This window comes from Zonotrichia albicollis, chromosome 21 (genome assembly GCF_047830755.1).
Source record: "Zonotrichia albicollis isolate bZonAlb1 chromosome 21, bZonAlb1.hap1, whole genome shotgun sequence".
Classification (NCBI taxonomy): Eukaryota; Metazoa; Chordata; class Aves; order Passeriformes; family Passerellidae; genus Zonotrichia; species Zonotrichia albicollis.
Window position 1 is genome coordinate 9,440,555 of NC_133839.1, and position 14,196 is coordinate 9,454,750.

At 48.2% G+C, this 14,196-nt stretch overlaps 1 protein-coding gene across 2 annotated transcripts in view; it reads left to right on the forward strand.

The window, feature by feature from the left end:
• The window catches only part of COL5A1 (collagen type V alpha 1 chain), a 150,119-nt gene that overhangs the window by 42,661 nt on the left and 93,262 nt on the right, over positions 1-14,196 (forward strand). For both annotated transcript variants that reach the window (XM_074556412.1, XM_074556413.1), the window contains exons 3-4: positions 108-321; positions 896-1,058. In XM_074556412.1, coding sequence (XP_074412513.1) covers positions 108-321; positions 896-1,058 — 377 coding nt within the window. The remainder of the gene's footprint in view (positions 1-107; positions 322-895; positions 1,059-14,196) is intronic.

The following is a 14,196-nucleotide window of genomic DNA, read 5'->3' on the forward strand; positions in this document are numbered from 1 at the left end:
GCACACATCTGGAGACAAACCACCCATGGCTCCTCAGACAGCAGCGCTGTTGATGTAGGGATTATTTCCGAGGAAACCTCACTAACCTCTTTGCTTTTCCACTCCAGCTTCCCCCTTCCCAGAGGACTTCTCCATTCTAACCACTGTAAAAGCGAAGAAAGGAGGTCAGTCCTTCTTGATCTCAATTTACAATGAGCAAGGGATCCAGCAAATTGGTGTGGAGTTGGGTAGATCTCCTGTATTCCTGTATGAAGACCATACAGGAAAGCCAGGCCCAGAAGACTATCCTCTCTTTAGAGGCATTAACCTAGCAGATGGCAAGTAAGTGACATTTTGTGCACCAAGGAAAAAATCAGTTCATTGTTTTTATCCGTGCCAGCATGTTGAACGTTTTGTAAAATGGGAATTGTGCCTATAGAAATGTATTTGCACACCCCTGGCAGCTGACAGGTGCCCCACTCTGTCATTTTGGCCTTTGGTGGATTAATTTGACATCTGTAAGAATTGTAAATGAGCAGTCAGTGCTGCTGTCTGCTGCTTGTGGGGATAGGAACATTGATTTTCCTGCGAAGGGCCTTAAAAAAAAATCAGTTTATCTTGCAAAATCCACGCTGAGGCTTGGGCAGGGCTTAAAAAGAGGGTGGAGAAGGGAGACAACAGTGTGGTTTTATCCCTGCTTCCTGCTGAAGCCAGAGCTGGCCCTCTCCTGCCTGATTTGGAGGGATGAAAGCTGCCAATCAGCATTTCTCCTGCCAGCCAACCCTTCAGGCTCTGCGCAGGGAGGATTTCCATGAGAGCATCAATTCCTGAAAGTTCGTTTTATTTGTTCAATCATTGCCTTGTCCTGCAAAGCCCAGGGCTGTGCCTGACACGTCTGTGGGCTATGTCCTCACAGGTGGCACCGGGTGGCTCTGAGTGTGCAGAAGAAAAATGTCACTTTGGTTCTGGATTGTAAAAAGAAAATCACCAAGTTCCTGGACCGGAGCGAGCACCCCATCATCGACGTCAACGGCATCATCGTGTTCGGCACCAGGATATTGGATGAGGAAGTCTTTGAGGTGAGCCATGGCAAGGAGCAGCTCTGAAGCTGTTCCATGGGGATGATGAGACACTTACAACTCTTTTGGTAATTTTTGGGGTTTTTTCTTCCATAGTAGAACACTGTTGTTTGTGATTTTAAAGTTTTTATTTCGGCTTGTTGTAGTGCCGATGAAAACTGTGGGCCCAGTTTTCCCAGGTGGCCTTGGTGGAGTGGGCTCCTCTGGTTGTCTGGTTTCAAACCCTTGCTGGGGTCCTGGACCATCTTTACACTGGGATTTTGGAGCTCTTGGCATATTTAAGCTGGGAAGGGCTCACAAGGTTTTCATTCATCCCTGTGCTGGGATTTAGAGGTGCAGGGGCAGTGAATGAAGGCTGAGGGAAGCAGCTCCCTCCCAAGGCCCAGCTCACCCTGGGCCTGTAGGAATTTGCTCTTTTCCCACTCATTGGCCATGGATTCTTGGTTCTTTTGCTCCATTATTTTGTTCCAAGCCCTTGCTGGGGTCCTGGACCATCTCTACACTGGGTTTTCGTAGTTCTTTGCACATTTAACTTTGTGAGCTCTCCCCAGTTTTTCATTCATCCCTGTGCTGACATTTAGAGCTGAGCTGCAGGGGCAGTGAGTGAAGGCTGAGGGAAGCAGCTCCCTCCCAAGGCCCAGCTCACCCTGGGGCTGCAGGAATTTGCTCTTTTCCCACTCATTGGCCATGGATTCTTGGCTCTTTTGCTCCATGACACGAGGGGACTCTCCTTGACAGCTTGGTTGGCTTGGTTGTCACCTCCCACACTCTGCTTCCAAAGGCAAAGCAAATTCCTGAGGGGTGGGATGTTCCCTGTGATGGAAGCAGAGAGGCAGAGCGTTATTTATAGACAAGGTACAGATGGGAGAAGCTTTTCCCCATAGTTCAGCAGCATTTTAATGTCTGCATTTCCCTGGCAAAATCAACTTTTGTGCTCTGCTGCACTTGTGAGGCTTTCCTGGGGATGAGAATCCCGTTCCTGATCTTTCTTGTGAGCTGGAATTGCTTCCTAAAACCAGCACCAAGTGCAGTGGGGTGTAATCAAGCCTTGTTGATCTCCAGCTCTTTATTTTTATGGAATTTATTTAGAGGAAGAGCTGGATCTCCTGGGCCTCCCCAGCCCAGCAAAGGGATGGGAATATCTCCTATCCCTGGCTAATCAGAGCCATAGCAAAGCCAGTTCTTGCCTGCATTTTGCTGTCACTCAGAGGGAAGGTTCCAGTCTGTTTAATATTACCAACATCTGGGAGCTGCTCTGCTGTAAACAGAGCAGGAATGCCTGGGCTGGATAGATCTGCCAAAATCCCAGTTACAGAGCAAGGCCTGCATCTTGAAATTGTATTAAATTAAGAGACATTCCCTGGGAAGTTGAACAATTAGAATGGAAAGTAAAAGCTGGGTTCAATGGGCGCTGGAGTGTCTTTCACAAGTGTTGGATGTTCTGCCAAATATTTCAGCTCTGGAGACTTGGTTTGGTCTTGTTACATAAAACTGAAGAGTTCTTCTCCAGCTCAGGTCCAGCAGAGCCACTGGAAGGACTTTGGTGTCACATCCAGGCTGGATGAAAAACCTGCACTTGCATTTTATGAAGTAACAGGATTTCCAGAATTGCTTCTGAAAATTGGGGGGTTCCCAGGTGGTTTTTAGGGCTCACCTGATTGCTCTGCCACGGAGGGAACTGAACCCAGGTGTTCATGGGCACTCCCTGTTCCTCTTTTAGCCCTTTCCACGGCCATGGTTCCCTTGCTGAAAAGACTTTAACCCCCAAGGGGCTGTGGGACTGATCCCTCAGGTTTAGCTTTTATATTTTTCACATTCTGTGCTGCTTTAGTCTGTGGGTCTGAGCTTCACATCAGGGGATGGTGAGCTCTATGCACAGAGCAGGGAGACAAAACAATTCCTGCTCCAGCTGGGGACCAAGGACAAATGATCCAAATCTCAGCCCAGGAGCACAAACCCCGTGGGCTGGAGAGAGAAAAACAAGCAGGGTGGGACTGCCTGGGCTAAAGCTGGAATGGGAGAATGAACTGCAAGGTGCAAATGGAGCAGAACTGATCCCAGGGAGAGATCCTGGGAGCAGTCGTGCATTTTGGGACCATTTTGGTTCATCTTGGGTGCATTTTGGGACCATTTTAGTTCATCTTGGGTGCATTTTGGGACCATTTTGGTTCATCTTGGGTGCAGCCCTGGCTGGGCTCTTGTGCTGCCCAAGGTGGATCCATTGAGGAAATCCTTTTAATAAATCCCTGCTTTATTCTTTCCCTCCTTCTGTACCCTCTTCTTTAGGTCACATGGTGACCTAAAAAAGCATCAGGAATCACAAGGCATCACAATTAACTGCAATATGCAAATGGAGCAGAACTGATCAAAGTGACAGACCCCATGACTGGTTGTGCATTTTGCGATCATTTTGGTTCATCTTGGGTGTAACTCTTGTGCTGCCCAAGGTGGATCCATTGAGGAAATCCTTCTAATAAGTCCCTGCTTTATTCTTTAGCTCTGCCCAGTCTCTGTTCGAAGTCACCCTTCACAAGGAAGGCATCAGGACCTCCTCAGTTTTGGGGTACAATGGAGCCTCTTGCCTGTTCTGGCTGTGAGCTGCAGCTACAAGATCTTGCTGGTGTTAATGAGAACTGGGTCATTAGAAAATACTTATTTTTCTTTGTCTTGCATGTACTGATATAACACAAGATGGATAGAAACCCCCTCTAGTTCTGATATTTATCCATTTTTCCTTTGTTTTGATCACCTCCTCACGCACCACTGAAGCCACCAGCAGCTTTAACTGGGGTGGAAGAAGCTTTTCTGAAGGCAGTGGACTAGAACCTAATTTCCTTCATATCTCAGCAACTCCATTTCCTTTGGCCCCTCCTTTCTCCTTTCTGCAAGGCTAAGCAGAAACTGTGCAGGCTCAGAACAAAGGGTTCAATTTCTGTGTTCCTGGAAAGCTGAGGGTTTCTGGAGCATGCAGGAGATGAGGCTGCTGCTGTCCCACCCAATCTGCAAACCCCAGCTCAGGAGGTTGTCCTAGGGTGATGTTATGATATTGGTATTTGTATTTTTTTGGTATTGTTTTCTCCCAAATTTGCCCTAAACCGGGACAGAGGTTTTCTGCTCTGTGCGTTTGTCGCTTTTGCTGGAAATTAAAAGAACCCAGTGAGGTGGGAGTGGGATTGGAGACAGGGCTGGGGTTGGCTCTGTCTCACACAGGAGCTGTAAAAAGCAGTGGGAACTCATATCCTCCTTGTCAGGACTGAACTCAAACCAGCCCCAAACACTTTTTGTTTTGGGATCTGTAATTATTGAAATGCTGGGGTTGTGAGGGGAACAGCTCAGAGCCCAGATGGGAACTTCCTCACTCGTGTTCTGCTGCAAAAAAAATCCCCAAAAAAACACTTTTAAAAAGCCTGGCAGGAAAGGTTAGAGGAGTTTCAAAATATTTCTCTAGCAAAACATTCTTCCAGTGGAAAAATGACTTCCTCTCATTAAAATTCAATTAGCTGGGAGGCTCTGAGGGTCTCTGTGAGGGACTGGGGAGGGTTGAAAAGGGGCCAAGCCCTGGGCCCAGGTTGGACAAGCTGAGTTTTGTGCTGGGTTTGTTGTAAACAGGAGTTTACAAATGGCACCATGGGCTCTTGCAGGGCTGGGAGGTTTCGAGCTGAGGGGATGAGGCTGCAAAGGGATTTTTTTATTTTATTTTGCAGGGGGAGAGGGAAGGACAAAAATCCAGCCCATGGTGGGGATAAACTTTCTCTGCTGCAGTTCCTGTGGTGCAGCAGCACTGGGGGAGTGAAGCCATGTAAATGTGTCTCAGTTTTAGAGGGAAAAACTCCTTTTAATTTGCCTTCCTTTAAACATAAATTAGAAACCAAGTCCTGGTGTTTGAGTGTAGGAATAGAGAGAGGGAGAAGCTTGGGAAAGGCTCTTTTGCAGAAAAAAAAGCATTTTCAGCCTGAAAGGCAGGAATAATTCCCAGACCATCCTGGTGATGCCCATTTTGTGCCCATGTCACACCTGGATCCCAGCAGGGAATGAGGGAATCCCATATCCCACAGCTGGGGGATCTTCGTGAGGGGAAAATGCTGCCGAAATCTGGGGCAGGGAAATATTTCCATTCCTAGGCTGGATTTAACCCCTTTGTGGGGCTGTTTGGAGGAATCTCAGGGAAGAAATCCAATGAGAAATTTGATTTCTGCAGCAGGGAAAGGCCCAGCCCTGTTTTCCTGCTCTGTGTTCCTCCAGTGATGAGCAAAACGAGCTTTGGTCAGACCTTGCTGTTCCATTTTCCTGCTGCATTTCCCATTTTGTCCCCTGATTTTCCATCCTGAGGCTGTTGTGTGCTGATAAAAGTCTTGTCCAGCCCCTGGCTCCAGAGCTGCAGCTGGCATCATTAAATTGTGGTGTGGACATGGCTAAAAAATTGAGTAGGTTTTCGCAAAACCCAAGGACAGCCTAGGAACGAGTGGCTGCTTTTGCTGCCAAATTTTGTTGGTTCATCTGTGTGAGATTTTGCAGCCTTGTCCCACAAGTTAAGTGGGGTTTTGACCCTCTTGGTTTGCAGCAGTGCCTGGAGTGGCTGAGCTGACTTTTCCCATGTGTGGAAAAGCTCAGGGCATGAATATATTGCTTTTTAAGGTCATTTTTGGCTCTTTCAGAAGACAAGGGGAGTTAATTTTGTGCAGCTGAGTGCCATAACTGTGTCTCAGTGGTGTAGTTGGTGCTGTATAACCTAAAAAAATTGAATTCCTCTGATCTCAGCACCTGTGGCCAGGAGGGGCTGACAAAAAATTGTGCCAAAGCCTGTCCTGGGATGGGACACAGCACCCTGGAGGGTGCTGAAAGATGCTGCTTTTGATTTCCTCCCCTCCTTTGTGATTTTTTTTTTGTTTTGTTTGTTTTTCTGAAGCCCACGAGTGAAATCAAGCCATCAGAAATGGAGGGAAAGCAATTTGGGATGAGCCAGAGAGGCTGGGCAGGGTGCCAGAGGTGCTCTTAGGGCTGCTGAGAGCTCCAAGGCAGCCCAGGACAAAGCAGGACAGACAGACACATCAATGCTCCCAGCCCAGACATTGGGGCCCTTCAGCTGCCCCTGGGGTTCAAATGCCACCTCTCTTTTCATCTTGGGCCTTGTTTACACTTAAAAAACCAATTATCCCCAGGGTTGATAATCCCAGATTTCATTTCACTCTCATCAGGGTGTTCTCCTTCCCTGCCCAGCTCTTGCATCTCTTATTTTCTGAGGTTTGTAGGTTATTCTACTCTGAGCTTGGGAGGTTTGATCAAAAGTTTTTGCTTTAGTGGAAAGGGGTAGAAATAAAAGCACATTTTTGTACATGTGGGTAAATTTTATGGTGATTTTTGCTGGTTTTGGGGATGGAGGAGTTTCAGAGCCTCCTCTTGCAGGCAGACCTGCTGTGAACACATCAAACAGCTCTGGGTACTCCAGGAGGAGATTTACTCTGTCTCTCCTCCCAGGACTGATGCGCTGGGCTGCAGAGAGCTTGGTGCTAATTTAAGTTAGACTTTGTCAGCTCCTCAGGTCTAAATCCACCTCTAACTCACATTTAGACCCAATTTTGCCTCAGCACCTCTGTCCTGGCTGTTCCTGGTGGCAGGAGGGTCCTGTGCAAACATCAACAGCAGTGCCAAGGTGTGGGGGAACACTTCTGATGGAGGGAAAGCAAGAAATTCCCTGATTCAGGAGGAATTCTTCATTGAAAGGGTGGTCAGGCATTGGGAATGGGCTGGGCAGGGAGGTTTGGAGTCCCCAGCCCTGAAAGTGTCCAAAAAAACCCCAAATGTGGCACTCAGGGTTTGTGACAAGGTGGGGGTCAGGCACAGGTTGGACTCAATCTTGGAGCCTTTTCCCACCTAAATAATTCTGATATCTTCAAAGCAGCAGCACCCCCAGAGCTCCCCATGAGCTCAGAGCTGGACCCAGCATCTCCTGCAGGATCTGGGATTAGGAAGGAACAGGGAAAGCCCAGATTAATGAAGTTTTTGTTAAACTTCAAAAAAACATTTTTAAAAATTAATGGTTTTTTCTAACCTGGATTTGGAAAGGGTGGTCAGGCATTGGGAATGGGCTGAGCAGGGAGGTTTGGAGTCCCCAGCCCTGGAGGTGTCCAAGAAACACCCAAATGTGGCACTCAGGGTTTGTGACAAGGTGGGGGTCACAAACACAGGTTGGACTCAATCTTGGAGCCTTTTCCCGTCTAAATAATTCTGATATCTTCAGAGCAGCAGCACCCCCAGAGTCCCCATGAGCTCAGAGCTGGACCCAGCACATCCTGCAGGATCTGGGTTCAGGAAGGAGCAGGGAAAGCCCAGATTAATGAAGTTTTCGTTAAACTTCAAAAAAACATTTTTAAAAATTAATGGTTTTTACTAAGCTGGATTTGAAAAGGGTGGTCAGGCATTGGGAATGGGCTGAGCAGGGAGGTTTGGAGTCCCCAGCCCTGGAGGTGTCCAAAAAACACCCAAATGTGGCACTCAGGGTTTGTGACAAGGTGGGGGTCAGGCACAGGTTGGACTCAATCTTGGGACATTTCCCATCTAAATAATTCTGATATCTTCAAAGCAGCAGCACCCCCAGAGCTCCCCATGAGCTCAGAGCTGGACCCAGCACATCCTGCAGGATCTGGGATTAGGAAGGAACAGGGAAAGCCCAGATTAATGAAGTTTTCGTTAAACTTCAAAAAAACATTTTTAAAAATTAATGGTTTTTACTAACCTGGATTTGGAAAGGGTGGTCAGGCATTGGGAATGGGCTGAGCAGGGAGGTTTGGAGTCCACAGCCCTGGAGGTGTCCAAATGTGGCACTCAGGGTTTGTGACAAGATGGGGGTCAGGCACAGGTTGGACTCAATCTTGGAGCCTTTTCCCACCTAAATAATTCTGATATCTTCAAAGCAGCAGCACCCCCAGAGCTCCCCATGAGCTCAGAGCTGGACCCAGCACATCCTGGAAAGCCCAGATTAATGAAGTTTTCGTTCAACTTCAAAACCCATCTTTAAAAATTAGTGGGTTTTGCTAACCTGGATTTGTCTGTCAGGATGCACCACAGATCCACGTTCCCATTTCTCCCTGCCTGCCTTGGCAGGCTGCTGAAAGCAGGTAATTTACAGAGCTGGCTGCCTGCTCTGCTGGCCCTGCCAAATCTGATTTCACCTCCTTTGCTGTGCAGTCTTTCAGGGAGTGCAAAGAGGGGATGTTTTACACCACCACCATATAGCCCAGTGTGAGAGGATGGAAAATAAAACCTCCTGAGCCAGCATTTAGGGATCTTTATTGAAGATGTCTGTAGCTTTCCCCAGTCTCCTAATAATTCTCCATTTGCTTGCTGGTTTTCTCGTCATTTCTTCTGCTTTGCCTTATTTTTTTTTAATTTTTTTTTTTTTTTCCAAAGGATCCTCTTTAAAATGGTGCACTTGAGACATATGGATTAAATCACAGCTCTGGGCTCTTCCAGGAGAGCAGTGCTGCCTAGAAAATGTCTGCAATTATTGAGGATTATGCCTCCGGATGGGTTTGCAATGAACAGGGAGGTTTTTGGGGCAGCAGTCCAAGCGATGCAGTCCATCTGATCAAAAATGTGAAATTTGGCCCCGTTTGGCAACACCTCAGCCACAGCATCACCTTACACAGGTGCCCAGGGACGTCATCTGGTTTTATCAGGGAGGGAGGGCAGCACCTGGGCCAGAATAAGAATTGCAAACCAGCTTGTAAAAGTGACTCTGTGCTTTCATTTCCAGCCCAGAGTGGCGCTGGCTCCTCTGACCCCTCGGTGCCAGGTGCCAGCGAGGAAAGTGAGAGCCTGGCTGGAAACATCAGCTGGATTGTTTGCATACACTCTGCTGAAACTCTTGTTTTCCATCTCCATTCGCTGGGTAATTGCAGGTTCAGCCATCTGGCCTGCACTCAAGCTTGGTGACTGGGTCAGCCTTGCCTGTAATGATGGAGCCTCGTTAGTCATGATTACAAAATCCACTTTTTTTTTTCTTTTTTTTTGTTGTTTTTTTGGGTTGGTTTTTCCGTGGGCTGTTTGTTTTTTTGGTTTGGTCAGTGGTAAATTCCATTTCATGAACTGTCAAAGCAACTGTGCTGGCATGTGTGGATAATTAGGGCCGTTTGCTGGTATCGAATGCCTGCAGGCCTCTGATAGCTTACAAAGCACTTTATTGTTCAAACAGATCATAAAAGTGCTTTTATTGATGTTTCAAACACTCCTGCAGTCTATCATTTATCTTTTCAGGGTGCCAAGTGAAACATCAGCCTTAGGAAGCTGCGTGGTCTGAGAGCTTGTCCAGATTTAAGGCCTGGATTTAGGAGGTGCCACCACCACCACCACTGGGGGTGGAAAAGATGAATTTTTAATGTTCCTCACACCCCAAACCAGGCTGGAATTTTGTGATTTGGGTGGTTTTTGGGCTAGGATGGCATTGTTGAGGGTTTTGTTGGCAAAGGGTGGGAAATGGGGCACTTAGGCCTGAAAATGCAGGATTAATGTGCTCTGGGAATTCCTGGTGGAGGATGTGGGACCTCATCCCTGTCTGAGGAACCACTGACACCCTGCTGCTCCTGGGCACTGGCTGGGATGTGCCAGTGGAAAATCAACATTTTTTTGGATATTATCCCTCAAAGAAGCAGTTTGGAGCCTGATGGTTGGGTACCAGGGGTTCCCACAGAGGAGCTGGTTTGGAGGAGCATTTCCCCAAGGAATGCTGAGGGGAAATTGGGCTCTGCCATGACTTTGGGATGCTGCAGGGCTCTCCATCCCTGCTGGCCTGGAGGGGACAGGCACCTTGTGTCCCCTTCCCCTGGCCTGGGCTCCCTCCTGCAGAAAGGAGCAATAAACCACAGGAAAACCGAGCGATGTCTGGGAGGCAAAACTCATCCTTTGGAGCAATTTCCACCCCTCCAGGGACTCTGTGGGATTTGGGGAGCTGTGGCTGGTTGTTCCTGACATCCCCCTGGCAGATTTTTGTGTTTCAGTGCTGGCAGGCAGCAGCCCCAGGCTCGTTTGGGGTGATGGATGCTCCGAGGTGCGGGGTCATTTCTCTTTTCTGGCTCCATTTTCAGTTTGTTTCCCCTCTCCTTGGATGGGAGGAGGGGGATGAATTTCTTCCATGGAAAGTCTGAGGAGCAGGAGGCTGATTGCTGAGGCCAGACAGGCTGATGTAATGCTGGAAAGCTGCTCCTCTCTCCAGTGACATCATTGCAAGGTTTGCAGGGCTGCTGTGGATCTGCAGGGACCAGGATGGAGTTTCAGGGGCAGGGAAAGAACCACAAAGGGATTTGGGAAGGAGCAGCAAATGGATGTGTTGGGGAAAGATGATTTTCCTCAGCTTGAGCAGTGGGGAAAAGCCAAATCCTTGTGCTTTGGGGGGAGAAGTTTCCAGCTGAAGGTTTTTGGCAGCATCCCTGAGCAAGATGGAAAAGGGATTTTTGGGAGCAGAGCGTGACAGGGAGCCCTGGCCCAAAGCAGGGCATGTTCCCTTTCCCTGCTCACTTGGGAACCTTGTTCTATGTGGGAGGTCATTCACCAATTAGTGCTACTTCCAAAGAAGTTAAATTTTTTTGCAGCTGTAAATAGGAAAAATCCTTTTTTATTTACAAAGGGCGGTGGGTTTGGATTGTTGCAGTGAATTTGTAGAAGTAAAGGCTTATCTGAGCCAAACTTCATGAGCTGGAGGAAGAGGATGATGAGGCTGATCAGGGTTTGTGTCCTTGTCAGCCTGGTGGTGCTCAAGCTGCTGCTTCTCTGCAATTTCCATCTCTTTTCCCATTTTCCTGCCTTTTTCCCACTTTTCTGAGAGCAGGACAGAGTGAAAGCCCTCCCCAACCTCAAAACCTCTGGGCTGACTCCGTGTTCACCCCCTTCCCTCCTCACTGAGGCCTGAACAAATGAAACACATGTTCCTCACACATGGTGAGGTCTTTCTAGTCCGATTTTTTTCCTTTTTGGAGGCAGTCTGGGCTGCCTGCCAAAACCCAGAGGAAAATCCAAGCCCACTGCAGCCATCCCCAGCGTGCAGGTGTAGTCAGTCCTCCCTCTGACAGAGCTGGAATGGAAATGTTCCCAATAAACACAACCCCCAGGGATGGGAGCTGGAAGAGGGGATTCCTAATGATTTCTCCAGAAGGTTGGATGGGGATTGGGGTGTCTGGGAGTTTTCTATCCCCCTGCAAGAACATGGAAAATAAATCCCTGACCGTGGGCTCGTTGTTCTGCACGCGCAGCCAGCGCTGGCTGGGGTTCAGGAGGTCAGAACTGCTCAAACAAACAGAGCTCTGAACAAACAGGGGGAAATGTGGGGAAAATCGGTGCTGAAAGTGACTTTTGGGTGCTGTTCCCTGCTCTGGAATGGCTGCAAACGCTGCAAGGTTCTGCTGAGGCTTTGATGCCTCACAGGAGCGAATTTATCTGCAGGTTTGGTTTGTCCTTCTGTCAGCTTGACGCTCAGAATGGTGAAATCTGGGCTGGGGACGCTCAGAATGGTGAAATGTGGGGTTGGGATGCTCAGAATGGTGAAATCTGGGCTGGGGACGCTCAGAATGGTGAGATCCAAGGGTGAAATTTGGGCTGGGGATATTCAGAACTGAAATCTGGGCTGGGGAAATCCAAGAGTGAAATCTGGGCTGGGAATATTCAGAACTATATGAAATCCAGGCTAGGGATGCTCAGAAGGGTGAGATCTGAGCTGGGACGCTCAGAAAGGTGAAATCTAAGGGTGAAATCTGGGCTAGGAATGCTCAGAAGGGTGAGATCCGGGCTGGGGATATTCAGAACTGTGAAATCCAGGCTGAGGATGCTCAGAAAGTTGAATTCCGAGCTCAGGGGATGCTCAGCCTCTACTGCATCCAGTCCTGTTCCTTCATGGGTTTGCTTTGGAGAACCTCCTTTCTGGGATGAATTTCCCACCTGATTTTCAGGCCCCAGGGTGCACAAACCCAGTTCCCTTCCTTGGGATGAAAAATTTGGGGTGCTATTCATGGAACTATGCAGGTTTTATGCTTTAAAAACCACAGAAAGATCAGCTTTCTCCAAAGATCATCCAAGTCCAACCCCAAGGCAAGATTTAATTTTATTTTCTTTTAATGCTGAATTTAAGGTGGTAGATGCTGCATGGAATAAATGAAACCCAAACCAATTTTCGTGGCCAAAAAAAGAAAAAAACCCAATTGAAAAAATGCTTTGGGGTGTGAACATTAACAAAGGGCACATTTGAGTTTCCTGGAAAAGGAGGGAGGAAGGTGTGTGGATGAGAGGTGTCACACCTATGTTTGCACACCAGCTCAGCTTTCCATTCCCAGCTCTTTGCCCAGCAGCCAAATTTCCAGCAGGGGTGGGAATTAGCAGCAGGAACCTGCACAAAGCCTCCTCCTGGGGTGGTCCCAGCAGGTCCCTGCTCCATGCTTGGCTGATTGCTGCCAGCCAGATGCAGGAAAATCCTTTTCCAACCAAAATTTGGTGTTGAGTTGCATTTTCTGTGTGTGTCAGCAGATCTCCCCGAGCTGAGGGGTGTAATCCCATTTCTATCCCCAGATCACTTTGGCAGCCAGGTCTATTTTCCCCCTTCTTGCCTTTAATCCATAAAACCTGGATTCTGTGTTCACCTCCTGGGGCAGAAAACGTTCCAAGTGCTGATTAAAAGGCTCTGTGCACACAAAACCCCCTTGGTCCTGAGCCACCTTGGTGTGGAGGAAAGCTCAGGGTGGCTCTTGGGGGTGGAAATCCTGTCTGTGGGGCCGAGGAAACAGCAGCTCCATTTCCACATTAATTTGGATATGAGGGGAAAAAATAGAGTAAAAGCAAGTTTGGGTAGCTCAGGAGGCTCTTGTGGGGTGGCACTGGATGCCCTGATGTGCTCTGGAATCCAAAAGCCCTCTGGTGGGTGCTTTGTGTGGGGGTCTGAGGATGAGGGAAGGGATGAGAATGTTGGCTCCAAGTTTCAGAAGGCTGATTTATTAATTTATAATATATATTGTATTAAAACTCTACTAAAGAATAGAAGAAAGGATTTCATCAGAAGGGTAGCTAAGAATAGAAAAAAGAAGGAATGATAACAAAATCTTGTGTCTGAGAGTCCGAGCCAGCTGACTGTGATTGGCCATTAATTAGAAACAACCACATGAGACCAATCCCAGATGCACCTGTTGCATTCCACAGCAGCAGATAATCAATGTTTAGGTTTTGTTCTGAGGCCTCTCAGCTTCTCAGGAGGAAAAATCCAAAGGAAAGGATTTTCCATAAAACATGTCTGTGACACTGGCACTGGGAGGGAGCCTGGGGGAACTGGATCACTTTAAGGTCTCTTCCATCCCAATCCATTCCAGAATCTCAGGATTTCTTTGCTGCTTCTTCCCTTCGTGTCTGAGGAGCAGCTCCTCCATCCTCTCTTGTTCCCCATCTTCCCCAAATCCTCCTTTTCCCTGCTGTGGCCAGAGGTGGGAATGAAACCCCCTGGATCTTTGGGATCAACACCTCCCAGGCAGACCCTGTGACCCTTTTTTTACACTAAAACCTGAGCAAGTGCCTCCACTTCAGCTCAGTGAGTTCTCAAATGAGTAACTCAATCCAGAAGCTTTGCTTTACTCTGTATTTTCCTCCTCACAATCCACTGGCCTATCCATCCTCCTCTGGGCAGCAGAATTCCTAATTTTCCAGAGATGAAAGGGAAATAAATCCACGTGAAACCAGAGCCAGGCAGCGGTGCAGAGGGGGAAGACACAAAGGAGCAGCTTTGTGCTGGGCTTGTAATGAGGGGGAATCTGTTTTTAAACCATCCCTGATGGTTCTCACATATGTCATGGAACAAGAACTCCTCCAGGAGAGCCAATGGGTTATTGGCTGATTATTTGATTTGGGGGGAGAGGGGAAACTTGGAATGGTGTGAGCAGGGCTGGGTGAGGAGGTGACAGCAGGGGGATGGGGGGAATTAATTGGGGATTGGGGTCAGGTCTGCAGGAACTGGGAGCCAAGGGAAGCTGGGCAGCCTGGAATTGAGGATTGAGGGAGTTTTGTAGCTTCCTCCCCAAGGAAACTCTGTGGGCAGCCTGGGTAACAGGATGGCTCAGATGGTGACTGTGGGGATGTCACCTTGGTAAGGTGACACAGAGTGGTGGCACAGCCCGGG